This window comes from Chelon labrosus, assembly GCF_963514085.1.
Source record: "Chelon labrosus genome assembly, chromosome: 24".
Classification (NCBI taxonomy): Eukaryota; Metazoa; Chordata; class Actinopteri; order Mugiliformes; family Mugilidae; genus Chelon; species Chelon labrosus.
This window is the reverse complement of record NC_140357.1, coordinates 4,568,775-4,585,213: the sequence shown is the minus strand read 5'-3', so window position 1 is coordinate 4,585,213 and position 16,439 is coordinate 4,568,775. Positions and strand designations below refer to the sequence as shown.

General features: G+C 41.5%; 1 protein-coding gene across 2 annotated transcripts; it reads left to right on the top strand.

The window, feature by feature from the left end:
• Window positions 1-3,212: 3,212 nt before the first annotated feature.
• On the top strand, window positions 3,213-16,180 carry LOC311509045 (voltage-dependent L-type calcium channel subunit beta-4-like; the record flags this gene model as incomplete). 2 transcript variants are annotated; one of them, XM_084574084.1, is made up of 14 exons in its annotated part: window positions 3,213-3,275; window positions 4,602-4,685; window positions 8,749-8,919; window positions 9,060-9,182; window positions 9,317-9,444; window positions 11,304-11,380; window positions 11,850-11,869; window positions 12,727-12,807; window positions 13,883-13,941; window positions 14,079-14,188; window positions 14,320-14,471; window positions 15,378-15,473; window positions 15,577-15,762; window positions 15,917-16,180. In XM_084574084.1, the coding sequence occupies 14 exons, from the start codon at window positions 3,213-3,215 to the stop codon at window positions 16,175-16,177; spliced, it is 1,611 nt and encodes a 536-aa protein (XP_084430210.1). In that variant the 3' UTR covers window positions 16,178-16,180. The 2 variants fall into 2 exon arrangements, with proteins under 2 accessions (XP_084430210.1, XP_084430211.1); XM_084574085.1 differs by lacking the exons at window positions 3,213-3,275; window positions 4,602-4,685 and adding an exon at window positions 6,867-6,911.
• Window positions 16,181-16,439: the final 259 nt, after the last annotated feature.

Sequence of the window (16,439 nt, the reverse complement as noted above, 5' to 3'; positions counted from 1 at the left end):
ACTTAAGTGATGAATAATAGAAGCACCTGGAGATGGGAAGAATGTCCAGATGTTACCTGGAAGTTGGTTTGAAGTTTACAACCTATTTGAACTAATTCTATCTCACTTTGAATAGAATAATATTCTAATCTGATACACATGCTGTGTTATACATTTCCTCATAAGGGTGATTTTTGCAGTGATGGTGCAGATTGCTTTGTCTACGTCTCCCGCTTGTCCACTATTAACTTCAGAGGGATTATTGCTCCAGCTTTCTAAAAGGCACTGATAGGCTGAGTTCTTGGAAATCCTGCTTTGTGACTGAGGCTGTAATCCTGTTTGTGTTTCCGTCTGGCACCGTGCACCCTGGTCGTGTCAGTAACAGCCAGTCCCCGTTGGAAAATCAACACGTCTCGCCTAGAACGTACACAACACATACCCCTTACCATTTAATCTGCAAGACAAGAATCAGTTATTCTTGTTTTCCTACGTATAGGTGAAAAGGGCTAGTCCAGGGTGTCAATCTGTATCTAAAACAATGCATGCGTAACCTCCATGCCACATTTTAATAAATATTTTAAGAAAGGTTGATTACTCTGCTAACATTACCTCCCATTTTTAATAAAAGCCACCGACTCCCAAATGAAGTTCACGCAACATTCATTCACTCCAGTGTTTATTGTTCCCAGTCCAGTGAGCACCTCTGCTCTGCAGTCTGAGAGTTTAATCTGCTGGTAAAACCACTGCGTTCACCAGAATAGACAACCCTATATTAATTTATTTATTCATGTGAATTCCTATTTTCCTTTCCCATTTAGGAACGGGAAAACTGGAGCATATCGTCCATAAATATTACACAGAATATAGAAGATGCACTATACTAGTATTTTTGTTCAACCTTGTGATGAGGGGAAAGTAAAAAGCATCTGACCCTAAACCTTTTTATGGTATTAACCCTTATGAAGTCCAACTGCTGACTGAGAGGTCAAAATCTGGGCAAGAAAATGACTTCCTATTTTGACCCCTTTGAAAACCATAAATTAGGTCAGTAAGACCTAGACTGTTTTTGCACAGCAGACAGTTAACGTCACACAATACCGACTAGTCTACATTGGTCTGAAAAAGAGTTAATCCTTCCACTTTAAAGTTGGTTAATCCTCCAAGTTCTCTTATGAGGAGCTTTGTCTGATCAAAGTGTCCATAAACATGTGAAGACTATGAAACAAAGCGGGCCCTTTGCATTTGTTCAGGGAGCCATTACTGTCACATTTGTCACGTCTGGGACACCGTCCATCACATGCTTACTGCATACAAGGAAAAATAGGTTTTTGCTTAGTTTTGTTTTCCATGCCAGTGGGCCAGGATGTTTTCAATCTTAAATTTTTCAAAAAAAGAAAAGAATTCATGCTAGAGTGGAACGGCTGCTTCTTCTTGTACGCAGGCTCAACAGATAGCGTGAGGAAGGACATGGCATAAAAGCATAGTGACTACGATATTTTTAGGCTATCCAGTGTAACTGTGTTATTGGCCAGGTGAGTGTAGGGACACTCAGGTAGCTTGCAGAAAAAAAAAAAACACACAGATAAAGACCACTCAGGTCAGACTAATGGAGGAGCTTGCCTGATAGACTACAAAATATTCTAGGTTATTTTTGTCAACCACTTTTTTTTGTGGGGGAAAAAAGAAAAGCTATGGATACAAACTGACCCAGTTATTGCTGAAGCTTCCAACAAACCTTGAGTAAAAACTACAACAGCAGGATTACACGACAGCATTGACATTTTCTACACCACAGGCGGTGTATGATAATGCACTTGCAACTAACCACATGGAAAAACATTATGAGACACTTGATATTTTAAATATCTACTGCACATCTTAAAGAGGACGCTCTCTTCAAATAAGCCCAAATGCTTCTGGGATACAGAGGCATTCAAATGATAGATCTGTGGTGTAAACAGTGAGAGTCAACAGGAAGTGCCATTTGATTTATGTGTGGCACAGTATCTCCCAAGAAATATAGAGTAGCAACACTGAAAACACAGCCTGCACAAAGCAATGGCTCCAGTCAAACTAATGTTCTTCTTCCTGCTTTTTGTTTGATAATGGTGCCATCTGCTGGACAAAGAATGGAACGACATTTCCAGAAAAGGAATACGTATTACCTAAACGTTAACACTGTATCACAGTTGTTTTAAAGTGTATTATATATTGCATGATAGATACAGGGATTAACAGTGTGTAAAACGCAAAATATGTGTTGAGTGTTAAATTACGACAGGGAAAGGTGCACAAAATACGCACAGTTTTGTTTTGCAGAAATGGTGATGTAGTTAAAATTCACTTGTGATCTCAGCACAAAGGAAAATATCTTTAACGCAACATTTACAGTAAATTAGCCAAGGAAGGGTTTTGGCAGATGGGGCAACAATGAAAGTATTTGGCCACATTCATTATCAGCATTTCATGGGGGAAATAGGATTTGAAGCAGGCTTTAAATAAATAAATAAATCTATCAGTAGCCATTAGGGAGATTCAACGTTATTGTGCTTTGCAAGTGAGCCAACAGAGAGGAGAGGCTGTGCAGGTAAATAGAAGAATGCATTCTGATAATATTCCTGGTGAGAGTAGCCGAAAGTCCAAAACTAGAGCTCAAATCATGGCACACATAGAGGAAACAAAAATGGAAATATGTTTCGGTCTGATTTTGAAAGCAAAATACAGCTAAATAAACACACAAAAGACCATCTGCAAGACAATAAAGACTAAACCCAGGGGGACATGAAGACTTCTGTGACAAACATATGTTATATGTACCCCGATATATCATATTATAACTTTGTTTACTCATTATTTTGCATTTATTTTAGCATAAATGTTCCTCTTTAGTTGGTGTGTGGTAAAAATAGCTCCTTAATAGGTTAAAAGTAATTACCTGAAGTGACATTAAAGGTAACACCCCCCTCCTTGTTTCTAAAATAGTTCCGTCCATCATTAGGGACGCATCTGGTTTTGAGTTGCGCGTGCGGGCAGCAGTGTGTCTGACGCACCCCCTCGGCGCGCGCAGCGGGAGCACACCTGCCTCGTGCCGGACCAACACTTGAGGAAAGCAGCTCGCGAGCGCTCATGTTCTGCTTCGTGGCGTGAAGCTGGAGCACGAATCCCGGAACCCGCCGCCCCTCCGCTGGGCTGGACCGGAGCAGCCAGCCCTCTGGACCGATGTCCTGGCCGAAATGTCCCGGCACATCTACATACGGAACAAGATTGGAGAGGGTATCCAAGCGCCCATCTTTCAGGTGGGTCAGATGCAGCGTAGCTTCTACTCTGCTTTATTTAAAATACAACCAGAACATTATTTGAGACTGTTTTTGTACATTTTATTGCACCAGGATAAAGATAACATCATTTAAACGCTTACACAAATTAATAAAAAGTCACTAAAGACATTAACTCACTGGAAGTTGCCCTGGGTATGAATATGACAGCAAATTTTAGACAAAAACACACTTATATATGTAATATTACACTTTTTGTTGTTAAAAACCCTATATTTTATTTCATGTCTTACCTTCTATGAGTATATTAAATTAATGTGAACATTATATTATAATGTTCAGAACAGAATATTATAATAGTAATACAATATATAATCCAGGTCAGTTAATTTCTTTATGTTTATGTCTTATTAATTGCTTTGTGCTCAGGAAACTCACCTCACATTTGAATAGTTGCGGTTGTTTCAGAAATAAAGTGCCATAGAAGAAAAACAAAACCATGCCATGATATGGGAAGCAGTGTTTTTTATTATGCTGTTTATTGAATAAACCCTTTTCCTAAAGAAAAACATAAAAATAAAAATATTTCTTGACATATCACACATTTCCACTTGATGTTTTAAAGTTCATACCATGTTATTCTCCTAATCCTGTGATTTTTGCCATTAACTTAAGTCTTATTTCTTCTAACTGATGTACTTTTACTAACATTGTGATTGCTGCTTTCCCCTACAGTGCATCTTATTTTAATAGCCTGTTACATATTTGTATTATGTGTTAAAGTATGCAGATCTTTGGTAGATGTATCCGCCTCTGCTAGATGTCTTATCCATCTTCAGCTTGATCAATCATTGGAGGGTTACTTGTGAGTATTAATAGCAAAGATATTCATAGACTTAACTCCATCTTTCACATCACTTCTTGGCTTTTGGCTGGAGGCTTGAGTCGAGAGGCAGGAGAGAGATGGTGACCCAGATTAATGGCCCTGTTTTATAAATTCAGGGAAGTAGGTTCTGACTTTTTAACAGTGACATTGTCATTAACTCCGGAGACTTGAACAAAAATGGGGCAAATCACTGGCAGATAATTAATTTGGCTCCCTGGAGATGATCTCTGCTGGTATATTTGGAGTTTTAGGAGGAGAGAAAGAAACTAAGTGAAGAGGTAAGGAGAAAAGTAAGTAGTCAAGAGAAATGTATATGCTTACATGCAGCGAGCTAAAGTTAACTTCAACGTTTGACCTTATTGTTCCATTTAAAGAGCTGTTTCCTTGTGTCTCCTTGCTTGCTGCGACCTACATGAAAACTTAACGAAAAATGCTGGTTGGGATTTTGTTTTGTTGCACAGGTAAACCGAGGGACTTATTCCAGGAGGAGCCGCCTCAAGAGGTCTGATGGCAGCACCACCTCCACCAGCTTCATCCTCAGACAGGTACAGACCTGCAGGGAAAAACCTTGATCATAAAATACAAAGCTGCAGCCATGCAGATGTGAATGCTATGATTCAATACATACATTTCTGTGTGCTTATTCCCTTATTCCAGACAAAGAATTTCTAAAAATACCTCCAGTAAATTTCTATATATCACGGGTACATGGCAGACGTTGTACATATCGCTGTCGACTCTGGGGGGCGACAATTTGCTGATACACGCCTGCACTCCACCAGTAAAAGACGTAAATCACATCAGGATGGTACCTTTAATAGAAATGTCTCAATCTACAATAGTTGAGAATATCTACTGAATGTAATACATTCTTTTTCTACAAAATGTAAAGTGCAAAACATGGTTATCATCTACAAAATAGGTTCACCAGACGATTATTCCTATGCATGTAGTTTAAATTCTCCTCAAACTGAAACATCAAGCCATGTAAAATACAGTGAGGCACGTGCAGTGGTGTGGCCTTAATTTCTTCCTTTCAACAATACGTTTTAGAAGATACTGCAGCCGTCGTCATGCAATAGGACGGTGTGATTTTAAACTTCCTCTTGTGCAATATTTTCACCATGTCTTCTCTGGGTAATTTTATTTCAAGTGAGCTCTCATGCAGACCCTGACCCATCCCCTCTGCAAGCGGCCACTGATGTTACAGTGTCTGCTTGCAAGGCGTATAGTATTTTGGATGTATGAAACTTTGTTCAGTACAATATAAGGTACTACCAAGTACAGGGTTTTAAAGAGATATGGCTCAGAGGTTTCATTTCAATAAGCCTAGCTCCGTGTTGTCAGATATTCAGTTCTGACTCTTGCAAATGGGTTTAACAGCTGTTAGTTAGTATTCTGTTAGGCTACAGTAGTCATAGTTCGCTTGTCCTCTGGCCTATACTAGCTTTCTTAGTTGTGGTAATATGTAAAAAAAAAAACACACAAGCTGCCTCTTAGACTTCAAATGTAAATTTCTGTCCCATGCAGCTAGGATAAACTCTAACTGTAAAGCATCAACTAACACCATATGTGTCACGAAAATCTACTTGTTGGATTGATTAATTAATCAAAAATTTGCTGATTGGCTTCTCCGTTTTATATGAAATTTGAATTCAGTTTAAAACTAATCAAAATCGGGAACTATCTAATCAGCTTTCTTAATTCTGAGTTTTTGATATTTGATTTTCAACATCAGTCCAAGTATTTTCTTAGTCGATTGTTGACTGATTAGTTGTCTGGCTAGTAAAATGTCACAAAATAGAAAAGAAAGATAAGAAAGCTGTTTAGAGCAACAATACAGTGTTGCTTGTATTGTCATACGCCCAGAGATGCTTTGTTTAGTATCACTGACAACGAAGGAAATCTGAAAACATTCACATCTGAGTTACCAGTTCCGATGGAGATCACGTCATGTGGTGTTTTATTTTAGCTGTGACGATATGTCCCTCTTGATTTGGTCGTCCAAAGAAAAATAAACAGCCACTCCTTCTAAACACTGTATTATTAGAACTAGATTTGATGTATTTTTCCTCTCTCTCTGGAGAATAAGTAGGCAGAATGAGGACGAGGAGAGGTAACAGGGAAATGGAGGATGCTGCTCCCCTCTTTTACTCCTCCATCCCCCTCCCCCGATCCCTGCTACCACCCCGCACTAAAAAAGAAAAAAAAAAGAAAAAAAATCAAGGAGAGCGCTCATCCAAGCCTAGTGGACGGCCAGCCAGCCAATCAGCTCCTTGCACATTGGCTCTGTCATCAAGCTTGGATATTGAGGAAGGATCCACTGCTCTGCTGCTGCTGCTGATGCTGCTCCTCTCTGCTGCTCTCGCTGTATATATGTATATGTGTGTGTGCGCGGAAGCCTGATGAAATGAAATGCCAGGATTGGGCTACCTCCAGGGAGAGCCTCTCCATCCTATAATGTGAGCCAGCCAGCAGCGCTCTGGGATCAGGGAGAAGCTGCATCCATCAAGCGAACGGGCCTCCGGAGGACCAGGCGTGATCCAACGGGAGGGGAGATATATTTTTTTTTTAAATTATTCTTCTCTGCCGTGGAGGGAAGGGATTGTCGTCATCCCCCCCATCCATCCTTTTTTCTCTCTGCTGCCCCCTCCTTCCTCCTCCGCCTCCACTCTCATTTTTCCCCCTCATTCTTCTAGAGGCGCTCGTTGGAATATCAAACCTCCATGTATGACAATTTGTACCTGCATGGATTTGAAGACTCGGAGGCGGTGAGTGTTTGGATGCGCGTGTGAAGCTCCCTTTGTGCTCTCTTGCTGTGCGTTGTATCGATGGAAGAAGCACTGCACACACATTTAAGAGGCCTGTGATGGGTTAGCCAACGGTACAGTGTAGCGTGATGATGGGCTATGCTTGGCTGGAAGGGGGTTGGGAGGGTGGGTGGTTGTGAAGGATGGAGGGGTGGGGGCACATTAGGCAGATGGCTTCTGATGTGTGACATTCACACTGTTTTGTGTGGTTTCCATCTAAATCTGCATGTGTGTGCGGTGTGTGCCTGCGATCTGCCTTTGAGGCTGTAAGAGCGGACGTCAGGAAGCCACCACAGCCAGGAGGAGCCATTTAGTGTTCATCACACTCTGTGCCTCTAAGAGATGGACCGAGATCCCATTCACAGAGGACGGTGGAAAGATGTTAATTATCCACAATGAAATGCTAAATCCTCATACGTTTCTTAAAAAAAAATCTGCCATATTTCTTATCTGACCCTGTGACTGCGTGGCTCCGGGAAACATGCGTCGTGATGTCATTAAGTGGATTCTGATGTTGATGAGTCACATGCTGAAGCTACTCCATTGGATAATGGATCGGATGCTACAGTGCACCCTCAGATATTCCACGCAGAGCCACGAGATGACGTTGACTATGACTTATCGGCGTTGGATTGAAGGATTTTTTGAAAAGGAGGCAAAATGAAAAGCTGATGTGTCTCTGACTGCCCAGTATCAGGATCTGGATCAGTCGTAATCTAACTGACTCAGGCTTCCTGTTTCAAAAAGCATCTAAACGTCGAAGTTCCAGAGCTTCATCTGACCGAACTTGACCAGCTCTGCAGATACATTTCCACTCCTCCCGTTAAGAGTGATGACAAAAGTCTTTGCACACAATCAAACAGTGTGCTGAAGTCAGGCCTCGCTTCTGCTGCTGCTAGCTTGTAAAAAAAGAAAAGTGCTTAGCTGGGATGACTAACTTGATTGATCTCCTTGGGACTAATGGCCTTCCTTAATTGAATCATCATTAGCGGCTGATTGTTTAGATTAACACAGCAGAAGGGAGTGCTTGGTCCAGTCTTGTCCCAGCAAAAAAAAATAAATTAGCATTAATGAAAATGTTCCTGTGTGGCAGGGACTGCTGCGTCTATAACGTGATCTATAAATAAATCCTTGACAGTGTGTAAGAAAAATGCACAAGACAACAAAGAAACGAATCACTGTTAGTTCTTTAATAGTGTGACAAACAGGACAGCACATTTTAACCTCTGACTGACGTAGGTGATCCAGGCGCAGATAGACCGGCCCCCACGTGTCAGTGCTTCACGGCCGTATGGGATGATTGCCTCAAACAAGTCCAAGAAAAATGAGACCCCAAAAGAGCAGACGCTCGTCTTCCTCTTTCTGGGAACGTGGATCATATTTGTCACCACTGGGGAGTTGTATTGAGTGTGTACGGTCATGCAAACTGCTGACGGCACAGGATCGGAAATTCCACTTTGTCTGAGATGCTCCTGGCAGTCTGCTCTTTTCTGTGTCATCCATTTCATCTGATCTGCATTTAGAGTGCCAAAGCTCCACTCTGGACTTGGCACTCTGGAAGTTGGTGTAAACCCCAAAACCTCAGTAAATGGACATTATTATGCTTAGCAGTTCAAATGCTCCAGGTTAAAGCTATAGTACATCCTTTAAACAACAATGAAGGTCATGCATCTAGCTTTTTTAAATCAGCCTTCTTAGGATCAGAGTGCTAACGCTTATTTGAATTAGCCATGGCTTATAATTGGCTTATCCAACTGTTTTTTTCTTTTGTTGTTGTTGTTTGTTTGTTTGTTTGTAGGGCTCAGCTGATTCATACACTAGCAGACCATCAGACTCAGATGTCTCTCTGGAGGAGGAGCGGGAGGTGCAGGCCCAGGTCCAGAGCCAGAGCCCAAGCCAGAGCCAAGGACCGGGTCAGAGCCGGCAGGAGAGGGAGCAGCAGGCTGCCGTTCAACTGGAGAGAGCCAAGGTAGCCAAACTGTGACGCTGCTCAACCAAATTAATTAAGCTTTCATTGTTCTTGGGTTAATGCTTTTGCAGGCCAGTAAAAAATAAAACGAATAAAGACTTAGCAGTGCATTTTCTTAAGCTTATGTTCCTGCCCTCCAGACCAAACCGGTTGCATTTGCTGTAAGGACCAACGTCAGCTATTGTGGCGCATTGGATGAGGATGTCCCAGTACCAGCCACAGCCATCTCCTTTGACGCCAAGGACTTCCTCCACATAAAAGAGGTACACGTGTACTGGGAAATGAAATCTACCGTATATGTCAATCAGTTTGGGAAAGATGGAATTCTGTATTAACCCATTACTGATTAGATGTTTTCCATTTTCCTCCTTTTTTTTTTTTACGTTTGCGCCTTCAGAAGTTCAACAATGACTGGTGGATCGGTCGGTTAGTGAAGGAGGGCTGTGAGATCGGCTTCATTCCCAGCCCTCTGAAGCTCGAAAACATTCGGCTCCAGCAGGAGCAAAAGAGAGGACGAGTCCAAGGGTAAGCGACTGGAAAATGCACTCGTGTACCAAACTAAACCTCCTTATAAGGCCAAACAAAAACTGTTATTCCTTTGAGTTTTCTTCTTTTATGGTTGTACCTGTATGTCTAAAAAGCTAGATTACACTGAAAGATCTCAATTGATGCTAAACAGACTAAAGCACAGCAACTTTGCATAACTAGAAAATAGTCACAATTGTGCGCAGTAGCTTCCATCTGGGGAAACTAAATTCACATCCATGGTGTTACTTTTAAAATATCTGTTTTGAATTATCTTAGTTTACAGCCTACTGTTACATATAAACTTCCATAAGGGTGAAAATGATATTCTAGGTAGTGTGGGACACTTTTAAACCAGCATCAGAGACAATATTAATTCATCTATTAGCAGAAAATTAATTTACAATTGTTTTGACTTTGTTTTTATTAATCATTTTAGTCATTTGTGAAAAGAAAAGCAAATCATTTGTTGTTTCCAGCTTCTCTGGTGTGAGAATTTGTTGCTTTTCTTAGTTTGATAGTAAACTGTATATCCTTTTCAGACATTTTTTAAGCAAAATGTTTCATAATTAATTGGAGAAATAGCAGACAGATTAATTTATAGTAAAAATACATGTTACCTACCGATTGTTACCTAATAGTACAGTAACCATGTTTAAGCCTGATAGCATTGTGCAATAGGAATTAGGGTTTAATTGCATATAATATATTTCGTCCATTAGCTCCTTCATAAAAGTCTCTGTGATTTACTTTGACCCAGGTCTGCCCCTGACTCATGCTTATTTACACCATCCCTTCTACTCACGCTGACTGTACCAGTCAAACACTTCCAATAGCTGTAATTAGCCCACCTATCAACCTTCTAGCTTCCTCGTGCGTAATGTGTCTTGAATGTTCTGTCATCCAGCGTTTGTGAAGTACACTTCCTCGAGCCTTGATGTTGAGTTTAACGCTAATCTCACTAGACTGGAGGGCTTCGGCGCTTCGCTTACTTCTGGGGCTTTTTTTGTCGCCGAGCCTCGCACACAGGGAGAGACGTTCGAACCCCGTTAACCGGGGTGACGTTTTCTCCGTGGCTGAGAAATTCAGAAAAAAAGCATCTTTCAGTATCTTGAAGAGCTCTCTGATATTAATACATATATATCACGTCACATCACATGTTCCCAAATCCACATGGATCAAGCAGGACAGAAACTCAAGAGTTTTCACCTCCACAAAAGGAGATCTCGTCAAATCTGGGTCATTTAATGTGATAACTAAACAGCTATTATCACTGTGAACTAAAAAAACAACATGAGAGAATCAGCTTTAGATATCTGAGACACTGATCTATAAATAATAATTTTTCATGTTGGGTTTTGTGCGTGAGTTTGAATGAATTGATGCCGTGTGGCTGAAAAGACTCATTTGGTTCTTACAGCTTTTGCATTACAACAGAATTGATTATTGCAAAGCGCACAAATCTGAGGTCTGTAAATGAGTTTATGTCATATGTGTTTGACCTTTTTCTGCCAGCACTTTGTCAGGTTGCAGCTGATTAAATCTAAATATAAGTGCTAATCTAATCTAATGGCGTTCACTTATCGACTCTAGTCACCCCAGGCCTCTAGATTTTGTTGACCAATAGTCTTAAAAAGGTAATATGTGCTCCGTGCAAATAAAATCATAGAAAGTGAAGAAGGGAAAGACAGAGGTGTCTGGATTACTGTGGTTATAACTGAAAATTGTCGTCACTTTTCCTCTGCAGTGAATGGTCAGTTAAAGTCTAAGCAATTCTTTCCTTTTCAGTTGTTTGCGGCATTAATACTTTGGTGTTTTTTTTTTTCCTGTCTTTCTTTATCCCCTCTTGTCTTTTCCAGTAAGTCTGGAGGGAATTCCTCTTCCAGTGTAGAGGATGAGGTATCTGCCTCTATCCGACCGCTCATATCCTCAGCAGGTGAGAACATCGGACAGGGGGAGAGGGCTGTTAGTAGCCAGCTGCCAGCTTAGAGCCAAGTTTCTTGAACCACGGCAACATAGAGATAATAAGACTCTAAAAGCATCCCATGTCTCTGCATAGAGCATAAGTTCACTGCGTAGATTGTTGGTACATTTTCCCATGATCCTCCTCTTCCTCCAGTTGAGGACTGCAGGCGCTCTGAGACTGGGGCTTACCACAGTGTGAACCCAACGACAAGCCTATGACCCCCCCTCTGAACTGCTCTCATGTGACTTTGTGAATATAACCTTAGGACAATAGAAACACTTTTTTATTTGTTGCATCCAGTTATCCTTGATAGGTTTCATTTGTTATGAATGAAATGAATACGTGACGATGTCAAGCATGTTTCTGAGATATTCTGGTGACGACCCCCGTCGCAGCAGCTACTGACGGCACTCTCACTGTCTTCTCTCCCCTCCCACAGGAAAGCAGAAACAGAAAGTGGTAAGTTGGTGACGGTAAAACCCACTCATTCCACATCCACTCGACTCCTGTTGCTGCCATCATGAAATGACAGGAACCAGTAGCACTGACAGGAAGTTACAGTCTCATGCCATGAAATACTTCAGCCCGACTGAAGTATACAGCGCCCGATCATCACCATCACTGCAGTACCTTGAATTGTAATTTTAGGAAAGTTTTCGGTATTTTGGCAACAATTAGGTGAATAGATGGGCTTCAAAATATGATGCTATAACCCAATAGCTAATTGTGATTTTAAAACACAATATTTTCTCTGTTTCCGTGGCCGTCTTTGGATTTGAACCTTTTCTGTATTATGCTGCATTGAACATTTTGAACTATCTGCACACACATAGAAAAAATAGAACCGTTACTACTTCAATAATGTATTTCTAAGAATGTACCCACCATTTTCTTGGCCACCATATCTAGCGTTTCCACTTTGGCATAGTCCTGTGTTGTTCCTGTGAAACTTGGTCACATCCATCCATCTGTGTAGCAAATGATAAAACCTATGTTGGTCATAAACAATGTTTTGGCACAAAATCCCATAAGATGTGTTAATTGTTGAGACAATAAATATATATTATTATTCTAATAATAATAATTCAGGAAAGGTGCATTAAAAATGTCACATTCTTTTTATTACATTTTGACAAATGAACTTATCATTTGCTACTTGCCTCGATATGGCAAAACACCAACTTCCCATCTACTTGTAAGTTCAGCTGACTCTGTAGTCCATTACAGCTGTCAGCTCTGCTTTATATTAAACTGTTTGAGTCAGTTTCCTTGTTCGTGATGAGTCTGCTGCTTTTTTTGTGTCTGTGTGTGAACAGACGGAGCATGTCCCCCCGTACGATGTGGTTCCCTCCATGAGGCCCGTGGTGCTGGTGGGTCCCTCACTCAAGGGTTATGAGGTGAGCTTACGGCTGAATCGATAACCCGACATAAAAAAGTACAAAAAGGTGGTGCACAAAGGACGAGACTGCAGAAAGGAGATGAGTTCTTGCTCGTCTTTCCCGGAGTCCCCCAAAATAGCTCGCTGTTGGCGCAGTTAATTACGAGCGTGTCATCGCCCACGTAACATCCAGATTGCAGCCAGACTAACGAGGTGACTAAGAGGTCAGATGAAAATATGTTGAGTAACTGGCACATTTTGGCCTTCCTGTGCAGCCTGCCTTATTGCTTCTGTTACTGTCTATACACAGACTGTGTACGAGGACTGCACTGAATACTATAACTGTACACAGAGGATGAGGATGTTGAGAAATATAGGCTTCACATTTTTGGCTCTTTTGGTGCTAAATGCTCCTTTATGCAGTAGCAGTAGTTGATGGGCCGTGTAGACGAGTGTACAAGCAACTCATTGGAGCTTTTTGCATAAAAGCAGCTGTCTGTGATTTTTAAAACTTGCAGAGTTGAGTGGTAACGTAGTATTGGTCCATCACTATTGGAAACTTAACTTCATTAAAAAAAAAATAATAATAATAATCATGTTGAAAATACTCTTTAAACGTTTAAAATATTAGTAATATTATTAGATAATCAAATGCCATCAGCTTCTACATTAAATATTGCTTTAAATTCTTTTTGATTGGTCACATGATGCCTGTTTGAGCTGATGTCATATCCATCCTGCTTGCTCACATGAGGCATTGACATCATTCAGGTTTTTTTTAGCACCAGAAGAAATGCCATCTGGCTTTGCCTGATGGATATTTCCTATTCATACTGAGGATCATGGCGAGGGGAGGCAGGGAAGACACTGTGGACAGATTATTAGTCTGTTTTTTAACGCTAATGCATTAGCCCCTCATATTCTAATTCCAAGCCTTCAACCAATTCAGTTCTGATATTGGAAGGAATCAGAGAAGGAAGAGACACAAGTCTGTCATTCATTTTCTTGTCTCTAATACATTTAATTTAACATTTAATCCTGTAAAACAACATAAAGCCTTTGTCCCTCACCAACATCTTGCATTTTCTCTGCAGGTAACAGACATGATGCAGAAAGCACTATTCGACTTCCTCAAGCACAGATTTGATGGCAGGTAAGACAAAATGAATTATGCAAGTGATCTGATAGAAGTACTTTATTTTTAAATTTTTTGTATCATGATTAAAATACGGTACGATTACATGCACACAGTGTGAATCTGTTTCCACGTCTATAACCTTCTTCTTCCAGGATATCTATAACGCGAGTCACAGCAGATATATCACTGGCCAAAAGGTCTGTCCTTAACAACCCCAGCAAGAGGGCCATAATTGAAAGATCCAACACTCGCTCCAGTTTAGGTGAGAAAGCCCCACAAGTCCAGTTCTCATGTTGACATACTGGCTCACACATGAAGTGTTGAAAAGTGTTGGAAGTTGAAATCATGTGTCACCAGGTGTATCTTTTTGTGTTTGAACTGTCCCATCATCAGCTGAGGTGCAAAGTGAGATCGAGAGGATCTTTGAGTTAGCCCGCTCCCTGCAGCTGGTGGTGCTGGACGCTGACACCATTAACCACCCGGCCCAGCTCCTCAAGACCTCCCTGGCTCCCATCATCGTACATGTTAAAGTCTCCTCGCCAAAGGTACGTTAAACATAAAAAAATAAATAAAAATAGATCAGTTTTAGCTCTCTGTGATGAATACAGTCGCAAGTTGTGGGTTACGTGGATTAATAATCATTCCGAGCGTAGACGATACGGCATAAGAAAAATTATTTAACATGATCTCCACAGCTACTGTGCAACAGAGTCACTCAGGTGCGGACAAACAACAAGAGCACCTAGATATTTTAAAGGTAACAGTCTCTATTTTAGGCTTGTATTTTCCTTTCACGGATCATCACAAGCACATTGTTACCTCAGACCTAGCATGAAATACTGTCCTTTAAAGCCTTTGATCAGCCTACAGAGATTTGTGGTTTAGTGTCTTCACAGAGGCACCTTTTGCATGGAAGTCTGTTTCACTTCTTTCCTTCTTTCACTGGGACTACGGCAGCGATCGCTCAGATCAGGAGGGTTAATTAAACGGACACGTCTCCCACGGCATCCACAGTTTCTTTCAGTTTTTCCAATTCAACCGTTTCACTTTTTTGAGAATGGTCACACACTGTTTATTGCTTCTCTACAGCTGAGGGAATAAAAGTGACCGGTGTACAACCAAATTAGAAGGCAGCAACTACGTCTCAACCAGTTTTTAAAAATACTGAGATCACGAGTCCCTCTAAGACCTTGTATTTCCTTGGACTGTGTTATTAATATTAGTATACAATGAATTAAATGAATGACCCAGCATCTATAAATTTAATTCTTAGAATTTGAATGTTTCTAAACCTCTGTGCACACATAAGCACAGTAATTTTTATGTGTCATTTAGTCATTTAGAATTACAATCCATGAATTTTTGCAGTCAGGACGTGATGAGGGGATGAACAGGAGTCCACCCAAAGCTGTGATACGTTAGTCAATGTACTCTCATTCTCTTTCATCCAGGTTCTACAGAGGCTTGTCAAGTCTAGGGGGAAGTCTCAGAGTAAACATCTGAATGTCCAGCTTGTGGCAGCAGATAAATTGGCCCAGTGTCCACCAGTAAGTACCTCCTCTCATGTACTCTCTAATAGTTTGTTGGCCTTGGAGCTCCCATAAAGTTCTTCATCCTCACAAACTTAATTCCAACCATCTGCTCCAACAGGAAATGTTTGACATCATCCTGGATGAGAACCAGCTGGAGGACGCCTGTGAGCATCTCGCTGAATACCTCGAGGCCTACTGGAAAGCAACCCATACCTCGATGGCAACACCCCTGAACCCCCTGCTGGGACGCAACCTGGGCCCAACCACGCTCACCCCGTACCCCACCAGCATCTCTGGTCTGCAGGTACACATCAGCTAGTCCCAGAGCACACAAATCACTTGCTGTGATCACTTCAAACGTTGTGTTTCAAAAAGGTCGATCATTGTCCAAATCCTCCAGAGCTTTCTTTATTTGTTGAAACTTACCCGTGTCCTCGTTATGTTGGTGTGATTAGCAGAGCCAAAGAATGCGACAGAGCAACCACACGGGAGACCATTCCACCCCAAACGAGCGGCGCAACCTGATGACATCAGACGAAAATTACCACAACGAGCGGGCACACAAGGGACGGAACCGCATGTCTTCTGGCTCGCAGCATAGCCGAGAGCAGCAGGACCCCTACCAGGACTACCAGGACCCCTATCAGGATGCATACAAGCCACATCGCAATCGCAGTTCACCGGGCAGCTATAGCCATGACTCCCGGCACCGGCTCTGAGCCCAGTTCTGTCCCCACCTGGGCACAAAGCGGCCCAGATGCTACCCAAAATAAACGCTGCAATAGAGCCAAGGCGGTCCCAAATTGTACCTGTTTGCTTTAGTTTTGTGTACCTGGCTATTTTTCTCTTTCAAAGTCAAACAAATCCGTGTTCAGGTATTTGTTTTTAATCAAGCTGTCAGGGCACTCCCCCACCCCCGCCCCCCCATCAGTCAACAGCGTGAGTAGTCAGGAGGTTCCGTATGTCTACTTTAACTAATAC